This window comes from Heptranchias perlo, chromosome 25 (assembly GCF_035084215.1).
Source record: "Heptranchias perlo isolate sHepPer1 chromosome 25, sHepPer1.hap1, whole genome shotgun sequence".
NCBI classification, from domain to species: Eukaryota; Metazoa; Chordata; class Chondrichthyes; order Hexanchiformes; family Hexanchidae; genus Heptranchias; species Heptranchias perlo.
The window spans coordinates 39,500,177-39,518,143 of record NC_090349.1 but is presented as its reverse complement, the minus strand read 5'-3'; the positions used below and the strand labels follow the sequence as shown (position 1 = coordinate 39,518,143).

General features: G+C 45.4%; 1 protein-coding gene across 1 annotated transcript in view; it reads right to left on the bottom strand.

Annotated features, from left to right (window-relative positions):
* wscd2 (WSC domain containing 2) overlaps positions 1 to 17,967 on the bottom strand; it is a 208,760-nt gene that overhangs the window by 30,590 nt on the left and 160,203 nt on the right. Inside the window, exon 7 of the mRNA XM_068006335.1 lies at positions 4,323 to 4,523. Within this exon, the coding sequence (XP_067862436.1) occupies positions 4,323 to 4,523 (201 nt within the window). The remainder of the gene's footprint in view (positions 1 to 4,322; positions 4,524 to 17,967) is intronic.

Genomic DNA, 17,967 nt, shown 5'->3' with positions numbered 1-17,967 from the left:
ACCGTGGGTGACTTCTTCGTTCCTTACTCACCACGGGAGGGGGAGGGAGCACCGACACCAATTGTAGCATCCTAGCCCTGGCTGAATTCACTTAAACCAGGACCACAGAGTGAATCCGGGACCTTCCCAGACTGACCTAATCTGTATCACGTGGCACAGTGCACGTATCAACTGAGTCATCAGTGGAGCCCGAAGAGCCCACATTCAACCCCAAACTGAATGGATCTGGACTGTCTCAACGTTGACACTTGTCAGTCTCCAATAGGGAATATGTGAGCCTCCTGACAGTTTCTCAAAGCTGAAAGGTTACATAAATACATGGTGGTCATTACTTCAAGGCATGAAGGAACAGAGTTTGACAGGCCTGTATTACAATGATTTTAATACCTACAGTTGTACTAACCGGACCTGTTTATTCCAGTATATACCTGAGTCTCATTCGAAAAAGCTTTTATAATGAAAATTAAACTTAAGTAAAACCATACTTTGCTAATGACCCGGGCAGGAATTGCTACTTGAGATATAAGTACTTCTACACTAGCTGCATTTGATTGATTTTAAATGTTACGCCGTGTCCAGTCCCCAAGAAAGGGAGTTCTTGTACCTCCATAGGGTAACCATGGTAATGTCATAATGCATACGGAACAACAAAGGCTTACGTGTTAATATTCAGAATCCAGTGGCAGTTTACAAAACAAAAAGTGCCTTTGTCCCTGTGGTCGTTTGGCCACTATACACATTTACTGTGGTCTCAGACTCCCAGCTGGCAAAGCCCTGGAACAAGCAAAAGGTAGAAAATGGAATCTGTCACCTGGAGCGGTGAGGGATGCTCTTTGTTGGGGGGGGGCGGTTGGACTCACTTTGGCCAATTCCAGGAAGACCAAGCAGGATAATCTGCTCTAACACACCTGACCCATTGCAAGCTCTGCACAACAGGCAATTTGATTGACGTGAATACTGACGGCTGGTAGGCAGACCGCCACGGGAAGGAATGCGACTGTTGTCCATTTAAAACAATTATGCTCAGGTACTTACTAAAGGCGGGCGAAGGTCAAAGGTCTCGCGGCGCAATCAAAACACGGCATTACAACAGTGACTACAAAAATACTTAATTAGCTCTAAAGCACTTTGGGACATCCTGAGGTCAAGAATGGCGCTATATAAATGCATGTCTTTCATTTTCTTTTTATAAACATAGCCTCAAAAAAATACATAACCAAAGCCAGTCACGTTGTTGTTCTGATAAAGCCACTTGCCTGTCATTTTACACAAACTGTGACAATTGACTAACTAAGCGTTTTCGCATTCCACTCTTTTTTATGGCCTTAAACACCGGTTCTGGCACCAGAATATTCTACAAACATGACTCAAAATATAATTACAAAAACCGATTCATGAAAAATAACAAGAGAAGTAAATTAAACTCCTTAGCTCTCCAGGGACGTGTCACATGTATTTCCATGTGCAGCTAGAACAATTCAAGATGTTCATTATAACCAGCTTCAGAACAACAGTGTACATAATTTATTCACTGCCCTGTAGAGTGCTCTGAGGTATCTCTTTGCATGGAATGAATACGGCCTCCTACGTTGCACCCTCCGTAAACTTGAGCTCATCCAAAACTCTGCTGCCCGTATCCTAACTCGCACCAAGTCCCGTTCACCCATCACCCCTGTGCTCGCTGACCTACATTGCCTCCTGGTCTGGCAGCGCTCGATTTTAAAATTCTCATCCTTGTTTTCAAATTCCTCCCCCCCCCTCTCTACTTCTGTGACCTCGTCCAGCCCTAAAACCCTCTGAGATTTCTGCACTCCTCCAATTCTGGCCTCTTGAGCATCCCCGATTTTAATCACTCCCCCCATTGGCGGCCGTGCCTTCAGCTGACTAGGCCCTAAGCTCTTGAATTCCCTCCCTAGATCTCTCCGCCTCTCTACCTCTCTCACCTCCTTTAAGACGCTCCTTAAAACCCATCTCTTTGACCAAGCTTTTGGTCACCTGTCCTAATATCTCCTTACGTGGCTCGGTGTCAAATTTTGTTTGATAATCACCCCTTTTACCAAGTGGTTGTAGTTGATAGAAATGTAAGTTGTTGGTGTTATAGAAAACACCTCTAATGTAATGAAATGTCTCTCGATGCTTTGCAAAGAGGGGCTCAACATCAAGCAGGAGTTCTTTTTAGGAGGATGGTTGAAGAGTAGCCGTTTTTGAGGAAAATGGGAGGGAGTTCCAGAGTGCTGGGGCATGATGATAACAACTTGTATTTACATAGTGCCATTAATGTAGACAAATATCCCATGGCACTTCACAGAGATGAAAAATAGATGTCGAGCCAAAGAAGGAAATATTAGGAAGGTTGACCTGAGGTGTGATTTAAGGACGGTCTTAAAGGAGAAGAGGTAGTTGGAGAGGCGGAGAAGTTTAAGGAGGGAATTTCAAAGTGTACGGCCTAGACAACTGAAGGCACAGCCACCACTGGTAGATTGAAGGGAGGGGGGTGCACAAGAGGCCAGAGTTGGAAGAATGATTTCTCTGAGGGTTGTAGGCCTAGAAGGGGTTACAGAGCTAGGGAGGCGCGAGGCCATGATGGAACTTAACGACGAGGATGAGAATCTTAAGTGGGGATACCAGGAGCCAATGTAGGCTAGCGAGGTGGTAGGTGATTGGGATGGTGCGGGATAGGATGCGGGCAGCAGAGTTTCGGATGAGCTGAAGCTTACGGAGGATGATAGGCCGGCCAGGCGAGCATTAGAATAGTCCGAGTCTCGAGATGACAAAGGCATGGATGGGGTTTTCAGCAGCAGATGGGCTGAGGCAGGGGCGGAGGTGAGGACCATTCCAAGAGTTGCAACTAGGCGGTCTTTGTGACGGAGAGGATCACGGGGGTGGAAGTCCAGCTCCGGGTCGAATAGGATGCGAAGATTGAGTACGATCTGGCTCAACCTGAGACAGCGGCCGGGAGGCGTGATGGGATTGGTGGCAAGGGTGCGGAGTTCGTGGCGGAGGCTGAAGACAGTGGCTAAAGGTTCATGTCAAAAATAGAATCATTTGAAATTCTGACAAGAGAAAGGGCAGGCTCTCAGACTACAGTTTCAAACTTTTGGTGGGGAGGAGAGAGGGGAGCTAAAACCCACATGAATTCCCAGTGACATTATACACTAATTATAAGAAGTTAGAATATTGACCTTTATTCAACGATATTAAAATCTATATTTACAGAGATGTAATCAAAATATTTTAATTTTACGCAGTAACACCCTTAGTTTTTAAATGCCTGCTGCTGAGTAGTCACATAGCGAATGTGGAGACAGGTCTCAATGACACTAATTATATGCTGATTATATACTGTTGGTCACACATAGCCCACCTCAATGCTCGAGGTGCAGAGTTCTGCCAGAGGGCTCACTTTTCCAATGCTATAAACTGAATAATAATGGAGCTATTTTTATCCTGCAGTGGTTGAAGCAACAATAAAATTGAAACCTCGCTTTTAACAGCATTATTTTTAATTTTTCCCTTCAGCGTAATTCGCCATCGCAGTACGAACTGAAATATCAAATCAATAGATACTGAGTGACTCCAGGAGATATCGAAAGTTGTGCTGTTTTACCAGAGGGGGACCAAAGCTGGTCGCTTCCTGTCATTGAATGACATAGAACTTACAGCATAAAAACGGGCCATTCGGCCAAACAGGTTTGTGCCGGTGATAATGCTCCACACGAGCCTCCTCCTACTTTACTTCTTCCCACCCTATCAGCATATCCTTCTATTCCTTTCTCCCTCATGTGTTTATCTAGCTTCCCCTTAAATGCATCTATGCTATTCGCTTCAACTACTCCTTGTGGTAGCGAGTTCCACATTCTCACCATTCTCTGGGTAAAGAAGTTTCTCCTGAATTCCTTATTGGATTTGTTAGCGACTCTCTTATATTTATGGCCTCTAGTTTTGGACTCCGCTACGAGTGGAAACATCTTTTCTACATGAACCCTATCGAACCCCTTCATAATTTTAAAGACCTCTCTCAGCCTTCTCTTTTCTTTCCTGAATATCTATTGGTCTATATACCTATCACATTATTGGCCCAAGAGGAGAGGGACCTCACAAACCTTCAGGGCTTCTAAAATCTAAGCTTGGCGTCATGTATTCATTGCTTCCTGACTTACCTTGCTTTCTCTTTTACTCTTCCAACCTTGGTGCTTTCCTGCACTATGGGCCCACGCCCTTCTCCTAGGTTTATCCAACAACAAGAACCATGAGGTGGAGTCAATGCTCCACTGTTGGTCTTCAGTCTTAGGACAAGCGAAAAGTAACACTGTGCATCATACCTTTTCCTTTCCAGTGAGCTTCAGAAGCAAAGCCAATGTGTCCTCCGTATTTGCGGTTGAACTCGGCCATTAGTGCTTTGTAAGGGTTCCGTATGAGCAGGATTGCAGCGTCAAACGACTCAATTTCCTTCTTGCCACTCTCGTGCGTTTTTATACAAACTGATCGCCCACTTTTCCAGTGGTCTCTTTCTCCCTTAAAACCTAAAGGGAAAAAAGCCCACAGAAAATAGAAGTCATCGTTTGCAGTTAAATATTGTGCACACTGGACATCTTTCTTTATTATGGCAGTCCAGTGCGGTTATAACATTTAATCTGAATTCGATCTTGTACTTTGAACAAAGAAACGTAAGGCTGCAGGGACCGTAGAAAGGTCGTTCCGCAAACCGCTCTCGGCCTACAAGTTCAGGGCTCATCGTTATCCATCTCCCTCCTCTCGTCTCCTGAAGGCATTGATTCACACAGGGTTACTGATCCACAGGATCCAGTGCTACTTTACTTAAGTGGCCATTCTTGATATGTGAGTCTGGACAGTTAGTCTAGACAGTTGGAGTTGCTGAACCTGTGATCTCTCTTAACCCTGGCCCACCCTAGCCGGGGTATTGAAGCTAAATTGTAGTGGCCCTGCTGCTATCTTAGCTGAGATCAGCCATCTCAGCATAGACCAGGCATCAAACCTGGGATCTTTGTGGTCTGTATGGGTCAGTTCCACACTAGCCAGTGTATTCCTTCACTGAGCCATCAGGGGATCTTCAGACCCTTTTCCGCTCCAGCTTGGCTCAGTCGCAGCACTGTCACCTCCAAGTCAGAAGGTCGTGGGTTCAAGCCCCACTCCAGAGCCTCAGTACTAAGGGAGTGCTGCATTGTTGGAGGTACCATTTTTTAGGTGAGATGTTAAACCGAGGCCCTGTCTGCATGTTCAGACGAACGTAAAAGATGCCACGGCACCATTCGAAGAAGAACAGGGAAGTTCTCCCGGTGTCCTGGTCAACATTTATCCCTCAACCGACATCATCGAAACAGATGTGAGATGTGATAAGGTGCTATATAAATGCAAGCCCTTTTCCTTTTTGTTCTTTCTTTTGTCCCGACAGTCTAGACTTGGTTCAAAACCAGGGTCCAGTGGTGAAAGGACAATGAGCAATCACACTTTCCCCATGTTATAGTGATCTACTGATGGAAATTCTTTGTTGGACAGATCTAGTCAGATTGTAGATATGTGTTTTTTTCAGCTTTATGGCATTCTGAATGAGAAGCTAGAACAAGATTGCAATGAAACACGGCTCATTATGTACTTAACTAAACTGTATTTCAGAGTTTGTAAGGAGCAGCCTGACTTTGAAATAGTCAAGTCAGCTGGACTTGTAAAATGTGTTACTTTACTGTGTAGCACAAGAAGACATATTTCACTGTCCTAATAACAGTATAAGCTGCTTAGACTTCCTTTGATGTTTTATGATACCAGTACTTAGGTTGTGTTGCACCATTGTAAAACACTCCTACTCATCTTTAATTTCTCTATAAAAAAATAACTGTTTTGCACTTACAATGAACACTTTTCTTGCGAGACAATTGAGAACTGAGATGGCTGACACAGAAATCCTGTGACAAGCACACTCGGAACTTTATTCATTTAATAAATGAACGGCTTTTCTTTTTACTTTAACTGCAGAAACTAGTGGCAGGAACAAGGCCTATAATAGGAGACGCCATCATAACTGAAAAGAGTAGGGGAGAAGACAGGATAAATCAAGTAGCGATTATGCAATGCCACACTTGGATCGAACGGGCACAGAAGGTTTAACATTTTGACCTCTATCCATTTTCCGGTGGGCTAGCTAGTACTTAAAGGAGTATTACCATCATAAACAAATGACTTTGGAATGCCGGTGTGTCCTGTCAACAGGCACCCATGGAAGCTTTCCATGGTCAATGAGCATTACACTGAGCATGATCCACCCCACACGGACCCTCAATATTTACGTTCTGTTTATTGGTTATCTCAGTTAAATGAGTCCATTTTTTCCCCTGGTATTTCCCCTTTAAGAAGGCAGCACTTGTGATAGGTTTTTCAACAGCCAGTCATATTTAATGAGTTTCATTTTAAATGGAATCATGGAATGGTTACAGCACAGAAGGAGGCCATTCGGCCCATTGAGCCCGTGCCGGCTCTTTGTAAGAGCATTCCTGCTAATCCCATTCCCCCGCAGCCCTGCAAGCTTTTCCCCTTCAAGTATTTATCCAATTCCTTTTTGAAAGCCACGATTTAATCTGCTTCCACCACCCTTTCAGGCCGCACGTTCCAGATCATAAATACTCGCTACGTAAAAAAGGATTTTCCTCGTGTCGCCTTTGGTCCTTTCTGCCAATCACCTTAAATCTGTGTCCTCTGGTTCACAACCTTTCCACCAATGGGAACAGTTTCTCTTTATTTACTATACCTAAACCCTTCATGATTTTGAACATGAAACTATTACTGAATACCAGTGAAACGATAATCATTGAAGGTGGTATTGTCAAATAATCTGGGAGAAGCCAAAAAGACCAAACGTAGCCTTCAGGCAAAGCCTCAGTTAGAGGGCGCTAATCAGACCAGGGCGGCAGATTTATTCCTTCAAGCGAGAGCTGAACCTGATTCTGGCTGGGGCGAGAACACCTCGTATAAATGGTAGGTACTGCACAGAATTATCAGGGCCAGAGTGATCTCCTGGACTTGTTTTGGTTGCCATGGGGTATGGGGGGGGTGGGGGAGGGGCGAGGAGAGGAATTTCCCAGACCTTTTCCCCCCAAATTAGCCTGCGCTGTTATCTGGTTTTTCGCCTTGTCCGGGAGATCACATGGTTTTGGGTGGGGTGGAGAGTGTATATATTGTGAAACACAAGGGGCTCGATTTTACATGTAAATTGTGGGTGCGTTGGGGGCGGGGGCTGCGAGAATTGCGGAAATGCAGAGCGGGTTCGGAAGCCGGCTCCAACCCGCCGACTTCTGAGTTCCCACGGACGCACCTGTGTGCGCGCGGGCGTCCCGAGTCCAGAAGTCCCGCCCGCAATTAAATCTGGCGGGAAGATAGTTAAAGAGCCAAATGTACCTCACTGAGGTACTTAAGGCACTTCACTTGTGACATATTAAATAGTTAGAACAAATTTTTGACTTACCTGGGCAGCTTTCCCTCGGCTTCTGATTCACACCTGGTGAAACCAGACGTGAAGGGCCGGACCAGGCAAAAAGAAACTAAATAAATTAAATGAAAATCCATTGTACAAAGTTAAAACACAAAATCAACTTACCTTTCCATCCTGCTCTGATGTCCGATGTCTCCCTCTCCGATCTCCCCCTCTTCACCCCCCCGATATTTCCCCAATCTCCCCCTCTTCATGCCCCCCGATGTCCCCCCGATCTTCCACTCTCCCCCGATCTTCCCCATTCCCCCCGATCTTCCCCTCTCTCCCCCCGATCTTTCCCTCTCTCCCACGATCTTCCCCTCTCCCCCCCGATCTTCCCCTCTCTCCCCCCGATCTTCCCCTCTCTCCCACGATCTTCCCCATTCCCCCCGATCTTCCCCTCTCTCCCCCCGATCTTCCCCTCTCTCCCACGATCTTCCCCATTCCCCCCGATCTTCCCCTCTCTCCCCCCGATCTTCCCCTCTCTCCCACGATCTACCCCTCTCCCCCACGATCTTCCCCTCTCCCCCCACGATCTTCCCCTCTCCCCCCACGATCTTCCCCTCTCCCCCCACCGATCTCCCACATTTCCCCCTCCCCCTGTCTTCCGTTCCAACGCTGGACGATGTCTCGCTCTCTTTCTTTCTCTCCCTCCCCCTGCTTTACGTTGCAGCTCCTGGTGCGAAACCCGGAAAGACCTTTAATCACCATCAATTACGTTGCGATCGCATCGGAAACGGTAAATTTTGTTTATTCGGGTTTGGCACACACATCTTCACCCCCCCCCGCCAACAAGATGCCAACCCGCCACCATTTCAAAATTGAGCCCAAGGTATCACAATTGTGAGGGACTGGCTGGATGGGGCAGAGGGTCTTTTCCTGTCCACATTGTTTGCATGTTCCAGTACAGCTACAACACTGGCATCTACCCGACAATGTGGAAAATTGCCCAAGTATGTCCCGTCCACAAAAAGCAGGACAAATCCAATCCGGCCAATTACCGCCCCATCAGTCTACTCTCAATCATCAGCAAAGTGATGGAAGGTGTCGTCGACAGTGCTATCAAGCGGCACTTACTCACCAATAACCTGCTTACCGATGCTCAGTTTGGGTTCCGCCAGGACCACTCGGCTCCAGACCTCATTACAGCCTTGGTCCAAACATGGACAAAAGAGCTGAATTCCAAAGGTGAGGTGAGAGTGACTGCCCTTGACATCAAGGCAGCATTTGACCGAGTGTGGCACCAAGGAGCCCGAGTAAAATTGAAGTCAATGGGAATCAGGGGGAAAACTCTCCAGTGGCTGGAGTCATACCTAGCACAAAGGAAGATGGTAGTGGTTGTTGGAGGCCAATCATCTCAGCCCCAGGGCATTGCTGCAGGAGTTCCTCAGGGCAGTGTCCTAGGTCCAACCATCTTCAGCTGCTTCATCAATGACCTTCCCTCCATCATAAGGTCAGAAATGGGGATGTTCGCTGATGACTGCACAGTGTTCAGTTCCATTCGCAACCCCTCAGATAATGAAGCAGTCCGAGCCCGCATGCAGCAAGACCTGGACAACATCCAGGCTTGGGCTCATAAGTGGCAAGTAACATTCGCGCCAGATAAGTGCCAGGCAATGACCATCTCCAACAAGAGAGAGTCTAACCACCTCCCCTTGACATTCAACGGCATTACCATCGCCGAATCCCCCACCATCAACATCCTGGGGGTCACCATTGACCAGAAACTTAACTGGACCAGCCATATAAATACTGTGGCTACGAGAGCAGGTCAGAGGCTGGGTATTCTGCGGCAAGTGACTCACCTCCTGACTCCCCAAAGCCTTTCCACCATCTACAAGGCACAAGTCAGGAGTGTGATGGAATACTCTCCACTTGCCTGGATGAGTGCAGCTCCAACAACACTCAAGAAGCTCGACACCATCCAAGATAAAGCAGCCCGCTTGATTGGCACCCTATCCACCACCCTAAACATTCACTCCCTTCACCACCGGCGCACTGTGGCTGCAGTGTGCACCATCCACAGGATGCACTGCAGCAACTCGCCAAGGCTTCTTCGACAGCACCTCCCAAACCCGCGACCTCTACCACCTAGAAGGACAAGAGCAGCAGGCGCATGGGAACAACACCACCTGCACGTTCCCCTCCAAGTCACACACCATCCCGACTTGGAAATATATCGCCGTTCCTTCATTGTCGTTGGGTCAAAATCCTGGAACTCCCTTCCTAACAGCACTGTTGGAGAACCTTCACCATACGGACTGCAGCGGTTCAAGAAGGCGGCTCACCACCACCTTCTCGATGGCAATTAGGGATGGGCAATAAATGCTGGCCTCGCCAGCGACGCCCACATCCCGTGAACGAATAGAAAAAAAATATAATTCATTCCCCATTTTAAAGTCATACTTTCCATCCTTATTTTTATATTTCCATTCTAAACTTCTATATCTACACATATTATGGAAACTAACTATGTAAACTTGTCACACTGTGATTACATTCACCAGCCAGCGTATTACAGATGAGGCGTTAAACCGAAGCCCTTGCTCAAGTGGACGTAAAAGACCCCATGACACTATTTGAAGAGCAGGGAGTTCTCCTGGTGTCCTGGTCAACATGTCTCCCTCAATCAATATCACCAAAAACAGATTAACTGGTCATGTGTTCATTTACTACGTGTGGGACCTTGCTGTGTGTAAATTGGCCGCAATGCCTGCCTACAAAATAACTGTGACTGCACTTTAAAAGCAATCTATTGGTTGTAAATCACTTTGGGATGTTTCGAGGATGTTATGAGTACAAGTTCTTCCACAATTATGGAGCCCAAAAGAGAGTAAGAAGTTTCATTTTTGAATTTGTAAGACTGCAATGTTACTAACATTAAGAACTTAAAGGATGGAACGAACTGCCTGAGAGGGTGGAGGAAGCAGATTCAATAGTAACTTTCAAAAGGGAATTAGATTAGTACTTGAAGGGAAAAAATTTACAGGGCTATGGCGAGAAAGCAGGGGAATGGGACTAATTGGATAGCTCTTTCAAAGAGCTGGCACAGGCACGATGGGCCGAATGGCCTCCTCCAGTGCTAATAACTAATATGATACTATGAGAAAGGTCACAGCACATTAATACTCCTTCTATGGATCATGTCCAGTCTGCCCTACTGTGCACTCTACTCCACTTATTTAATCTCCTGAGGGTAAGTTAAGCAAACATTTCTCCCCGATCCCTAAAGGTAATGGAACAAATCTTAAAAGTTCCTAACTAGGCCTTGACATCCATCATTAAACCCGAGCTAGTTGCTTTTCTGGTCCCAGCAGCATGTTGTCTTTCGTGGAGAATTTGATCACATCTATTTATGCTTGTCTCTAATAATTTCTATACCATCACTGCCCAGATACTAATCTGACTCGCAAGATTGTATTCATTTGGTTTAAGGCATTTTAAGGGTTATGCCACATTCTGGCATTTCCCAGCAAGGACTGGGCCTTTGTAGGAGGCACAGGTCAGGAAAGATAAGCCTGCGATTTTCCATTCATTTTAATGGAAAATCACAGGCTGCATCTGCAATTCGCTGACCTTCTTTACCCAGCGAGTGGTCAGAAAGTGGAGCTTGCTCGCACATGGAGTAGTTGAGGTGAATAGCACAGATGCATTTGAGGGAAATCTAGATAACTACAACAACAACAAAAGCAACTTGCATTTATATAGCGCCTTTAACAGGCACTTCACAGGAGCGATTATCAAACTAAATTTGACACTGAGCCACATAAGGAGATATTATGACAGGCGACCAAAGGCTTGCTTAAAGAGATAGGTTTTAAGGAGCATCTTAAAGGAGGAGAGGTAGAGGGGTGGAGAGGTTTAGGGAGCGAATTCCAGAGCTTAGGGCCTAGGCAGCTGAAGGCACGGCCGCCAATGGTGGAACGATTAAAATCGGGGATGCGCAAGAGGCAACGATTGGAGGAGCCCAGAGATCTTGGAGGGTTGTAGGGCTGGAGGAGGTTACAGAGATAGGGAGGGGGGAGGCCATGGAGGGATTTAAAAACAAAGATGGGAATTTTAAAATCAAAGCGTTCCCGAACCGGGAGCCAATGTAGGTCAGTGAGCACAGGGGTGATGGGTCAACAGGATGGCGTGAGTTAGGATACGGGCAGCGGAGTTTTGGATGAGCTCAAGGTTATGCAGGAGAAAGGAATCGAAGGATATGTTGATCGAGTTAGATGAAGTAGGGTTGGAGGAGGCTCGTGTGGAGCATAAACATCGGCGTAGAGCAGTTGGGCCGAGCGGCCTGTTTCTGTGCTGCAAATTATATGTAATTCCATGTAACCCGCACTCCCTGAAAGCACTGGTCCCCACTGAGAGCACCTGATCGCTAATTCACTCCTTTTTGTCTAGAGGCCAAAATTCCTGTGGAAGTTATCAATCAAAACTTCAGGCAACAAGCAGCGATGCAATCCTGAGCAATTATACAGGGTGCACTGGATAAAGCAGAAGCAATAGCGTTGCCCAGTTACAAAGTTACAGCCGTGGCTCAGTGATTAGCACTCTTGCCTCGGCGTCTAAAGGTTGTGGGTTTAAGTCTCACTCCAGAGACTCGAGCATCTAATCTAGGCTGACACTTCAGTGCAGTACTGAGGGAGTGCCACACAGTCAGAAGTGCCTTCTTTTAGGTGAGATGTTAAACTGAGGCTCCTTCTTCATCCTCTCAGATGGACGTAAAAGGTCCCAAGGCACTACTCGAAGGAGAGCAGGGGAGCTGTCCTTGGTGTCCTGGCCAATATTTATCCCTCAACCAACATCGCTAAAACATATCATCTGGTTATTATCCCATTGCTTTTTGTGGGATCTTGCTGTGCACAAATTAACTACTGCATTTCCCTATATTACAACTGTGACTACACTTCAAAAGTACTTCATTGGCTGTGAAGTGCTTTGGGACATCCTGAGGTCATGAATACTTGAAACAGGATTGTGTTTGAGAATAAACTATTGTTGATTACCAGCCTTTAAGTAGGTCCCAGTTCTCTTGGCAGCACTAGTAGATGGCACAGTGTACAGTAATCAGTCAGATAATACTGAGATTTACAAAAAGCTGGCTGTCAGGCAGTATGCTATTCGCATGAATAATCATGTCTGTTTCTGAGAATTGAAAAATCCCATCGCAAAAAAGTGATAATGAGAGAATAAATTCCAGCAGTATTAACAGTGTACATTCAAGCAGTAGGCTGGTTTGGAAGCAATGTTGGTGTTATAGATTGCCGAGCTGTCTGAAATGTTGAGCTGTTGCGAGTGTATAAGCTGGCAAACTTTTCATAATAAACTGCGATGACAATTTGTCTGGGAACATTCTTCATCTTCCTTAGAAGCACTGATGGCAGCTGGTCCTCTGGTTTCACATTAGAGATTCCGATTCCAAACCAGAAGGTTCAAGCTTAGATGCCAGCCTCAACAGGCTGGGGCTCTTTTCTCCAGGAAAGAGAAGGCTGAGGGGTGACCTGATAGAGGTCTTTAAGATTATGAAGGGGTTTGATAGGGTAGACGTGGAGAAGATGTTTCCACTTGTGGGGGAGACCAAAACTAGGAGTCATAAATATGAGATAGTCACTAATAAATCCAATAGGGAATTCAGGAGAAACTTCTTTACTCAGAGAGTGTTTAGAATGTGGAACAAGGAGTAGTTGAGGCGAATAGCATAGATGCATTGAAGGGGAAGCTGGATAAACACATGAGGGAGAAAGGAATAGAAGGATATGCTGAAAGGGTTAGATGAAATAAGGTGGGAGGAGGCTCGTGTGGAGCAAAAACACTGGCATGGTCCAGTTGGGCTGAATGGCCTGTTTTTGTGCTGTACATTCTATGTAATTCTACGTAACTGTCATTCAAACTGAATGATCTCAATGCCATTTCCAAGTCTTAGCTGCTTGATTGTTAAAGACTGGCAGGATTACTCTAGCCTGGCAGATGCAGGACCTTCTGTTGGCCAGTCACTGGGTGCCATAGCAATGGTGGAGATGCCTATGATTCAAACTGGCCTTCCCTTCTAGATGAGAAAGCAACGTGTTGGCCGGGGTCAGCGAGATGCCAAAGAAAATGAGAAAAGTAGGAAGACGGACAGTGCCTGAACTATCAGAGAGCAAGGCCACATTGCCATATTGGTATTTATTTGACAATGCACCTGGACTCAATTCTATTCTGACATCTGCTACTCTAACTCTCTTGTTGCCAGGATCGCTTCGGTCTTCCTTCTTTTTACAATCCACAGGCTTTTCAAACTCAAGCTTGGCCTGATAACTACATTTTAATCTGCCTTATGTTTTTTTCCTGTCCCATTCAACCTTGGTAGGGTCAAGCATTATGGGCCTGAGCCCTTCATCTGGGTTTGGCAATAGACAAGAAAAGAAAGGTGCCACATGAACAATACTCAGTCTTGATTTGTTGCAGAGAGAAAAAAAAAGGAATCAAGACAATTAGTGGCAATGTGTTAGGAAGTTATGCTAAATCTTTATAAATCACTGGTTAGGCCCCAGCTGGAGTCTGAGGCCAATTCTGGGCACCACACATTCGGAAGGATGTCAAGGCCTTAGAGAGGGTGCAGAGGAGATTTACTAAAGTGATACCAGGGATGCGGGACTTCAGTTATGTGGAGTGACTAGGAGAAGCTGGGGTTGTTCTCCTTAGAGCAGAGAATTTTAAGGGGAGATTTAATAGAGGTGTTCAAAATCATGACGGTTTTCGATAGAGTAAATAAGGAGAAACTGTTTCCAGTGGCAGGAGGGTTGGTAACCAGAGGACACAGATTTAAGATAATTGGCAAAAGAAGCAGAGGTGAGACGAGGAGAAATTTTTTTACGCAGCGAGTTGTTATGATCTGGAATGCACTGCCTAAAAGGGTGGTGGAAGTAGTTTCAATAGTAACTTTTAAAAGGGAATTGGATAAATACTTGAAGGGGAAAAGTTTGCAAGGCTGTGTGGAAAGGACAGGGGAGTGGGACTAATTGGATAGCGCTTTCAAAGAGCTGGCACAGGCACGATGGGCTGAATGGCCACCTTCTGTGCTGTATTATTCTATGATTCTATGTATGCACTCAATAGCCTGTAAACAGAGACCTTGATTCATTTCCCAGTCTACCTCTGCGACCCTTACTTCAATGTGTCCAAATGACTGGAGATCACAGGCCCAAGAGGTCATAGCAACTAACTGAACATTGCGTTGTGCTTCCCCGAGCCCAGATCTGCCGCACTGCTGCGTCAGAGTCAAGAATGAAGAGAAATGACATTGGAATCGTGCAGAGTCAAGCCACTTTCCTCATGTAAATACAGCCTCATGCAGAAGACTTATTGCTGATGCTATCGGCAAATTCTGGGAATCTGATGGCTCTTCTCTAACACCGTTGGATTCTGATAAATACATGTGTATTAGCTGTCAACTGTGGCTCAGTGGGCACTCTGAGTCAGAAGGTTGTGGGTTCAAGTCCTGCTCCAGAGACTTGAGCACTCAAACTAGGTTGACACTTCATTGCAGTACTGAGGGAGTGCTACACTGTCGGAGGTGCCGTCTTTTGGAAGAGACATTGAAACTGAGGCCCCATCTGCAGTCTCAGATCCCATGACACTATTTGAAAGAAAAGCAGGGGAGTTCTCCCCGGTGTCCTGGCCAATATTTATCCCTCAGCCAACATCACTAAAAAAAACAGATTTTCTGTTCATTTACTTCATTGCTGTTTGTGCAACTTGGTTTACGCACACAATTCCTCGTCCGACATGGAACCTACAAAACTCGGAGTAGCATGACGTACAGCTTAAAAAAAAGCTGACAGGACCTCCCCCCCCAAAAAGCTGACAACTCAAAATCAACAAACAACTGAAAAAGGCTTATAACCACGGTCAATGCTGCAAGGTGACTAAGTTCATTTTAATTATTTTGGATTTCTGAATTTCTCTTGGTGTTTTGGGATCACATTCTGCAATTTCAGTTTGTTTCTCGGTGAAAACTGAAACTCAGTGGCCTCACGTATGACATCCGAAATCAAGTAGTTACAATGGGAGTGCAGTGAGACATGAACTTGCCATTACTTAAGCTGCAGCTATATCTAATATTCCATTAGTTGTATCATAGGGGGCAAAATAACTGAAGTACTTGAAAGTGTAATTTTTGGGGGAAAGGATTTAGACATTTTTGAAGATGAAGCTAGGAACATAGGAACAGGAGTAGGTCATTTAGCCCCTCAAGCCTGTTCCGCCATTCAATGAGATCATGGCTGATCGGCATATAATCGCCTTAGCCCCATATCCCTCAATACTTTTGATTAACAAAGATCTATCAATCTCAGATTTAAAATTAACAATTGAGCTAGCATCAACTGCCATTTGCGGAAGAGAGTTCCAAACTTCTACCACCCTTTGCGTGTAGAAGTGTTTCCTAACTTCACTCCTGAAAGTCCGGGCTCTAATTTTTAGGCTATGTCCCCTAGTCCTAGACTCTCCAACCAGCGGAAATAGTTTCTCTCTATCTACCCTATCAGTTCCCCTTAATATCTTGAAAACTTTGATCAACCATAACCCTAACCCTAACCCCTTAATCTTCTAAATTCCAGGGAATACAACCCTCATTTGTGGAATCTCTCCTCGTATTTAACCCTTGGAGTCCATGTAACATTCTAGTAAAAATCTACACTGCACTCCCTCCAAGGCCAATATATCCTTCCTAAGGTGCGGTGCCCAGAACTGAACACAGTACTCCAGGTGTGGTCTAACCAGGGCTTTGTATAGCTGTAGCATAACTTATACCCCCTTGTATTCTAGTCCTCTAGATATAAAGGACGTATTCTAATGATGCACTTTGAAGTGTACTGTACTTTTCCTTGTCTTTTTTCTTCTGTCCTTATGCTGTGCTTTCTTCTATCAGAATCACGGTTAACTGTGTTTCCTCTGGGTTTGAATGGCCTGCTGATTCTAGTTTGTCTATCCCCTTGCCGCTCTTTTGTTAACAGAAAGGATAAGGCCAGCTTCCAGATAAGAGCCAGGTCTCTGCCAATGGCACTCGGTAAATATCGACCAAGGTGGTATGCAAGGGTGACCTGGGTTCCCTTCCTTCCTGTGGGAGATTCCAAGCTCGATATACAGTGAACTGCGAGCATAAAACCCTCTCCCTTTCATCCCAAAGCACATCTCATTAATGCAGTAACATTTTAGGCCAAACTAAAGTTACCTTTCTCGCACAAATTACACACAGTCAACCTCTGCACAATCCGATTGCATTCATTCTATTCCTGCAGTCTACGGTTCGTCAAAATGAATGGGAATATAACATATCAGAGAATCTTCTGTGACAGTCTCACTGTGACAAGTGAAGACGGGTATCCAGTGATTCACAGGTAAAGAAAATCCGCTCATTTGCATAGCTTGTTTGTGATGGTAAAGGTTTTGAGTAAAATTACATCTTATGGCATAATTCTAAAGTTGCTTTTATGAGTCGTTCTTTTTATTCATTGCGACTTGTTTTCCAGTTGTATTTAATGGGTTATTTCCAGTAAAAAAAAAGTCCCCAACCTTAGTGTGTCAGTCACCTTGACTTAAAGGTGCAGTGATCAGGGTTCCTGGGCAATAAAATGACCAGACAAAAAAACAATATCCATCTAAGGTTGCGGCTTCGTGGAGGTTTAGGCCTCATTTGAAGTTTAGTTATGTAAATTAATGTTTTAACGTTGCTGTGAATCAGATCTTTGCAACAAACAATAACAACTGGCATTTTTATAGCACCTTTAACATAGTAAAATGTCCCAAGGCACTTTACAGGAGCGTTATCAAACAAAATTTGACACTGGGCCGTATAAGGAGATATTAGGACAGGTGACCAAAAGCTTGTTCAAAGAGGTAGGTTTTAAGGAACGTCTTAGAGGAGAGAGAGGTAGAGAAATGGAGTGGTTTAGGAAGGGAATTCCAGAGCTTAGGGCCTAGGCAGCTGAGGGGAGTGATTAAAATCGGGGATGCGCAAGAGGCCAGAATTGGAGGATCTCAGAGGGTTGTAGGGCTGGAGGAGGTTACAGAGATAGGGAGGGGCGAGGCCACGGAGGGATTTGAAAACAAGGATGAGAATTTTTAAAATCGAGGCAGTTCCTGGACTGGGAGCCAATGTAGGTCAGCGAACGCTTCTTCTTGTGATTTTGCCTCTCTCCTGTCTTTCTTTCCAGGATTCTGTCGAGCTTACATAGGAACCTTGACAATATATAATATTACTAATTGTTCATAAATCTAGCCTTTGTTCCACACTAAAACCACCCTTAGTCTCAGCTACTTGTGAGTGACAGAGCCGGTCATGAGTTTTTTTAAACTGCCACACAACACTATGAGTTATCGCCTCTGCGAACTTCTTCAGCCACCTTGGCGCCTCGCTCTGGAATCCCTTCCCTAAACCCCTCCACCTCACCAACTTCCCCACCTCCTTTAAGACCCTCCTTAAGACGTACTCATCATAGTAGGTACAGTAC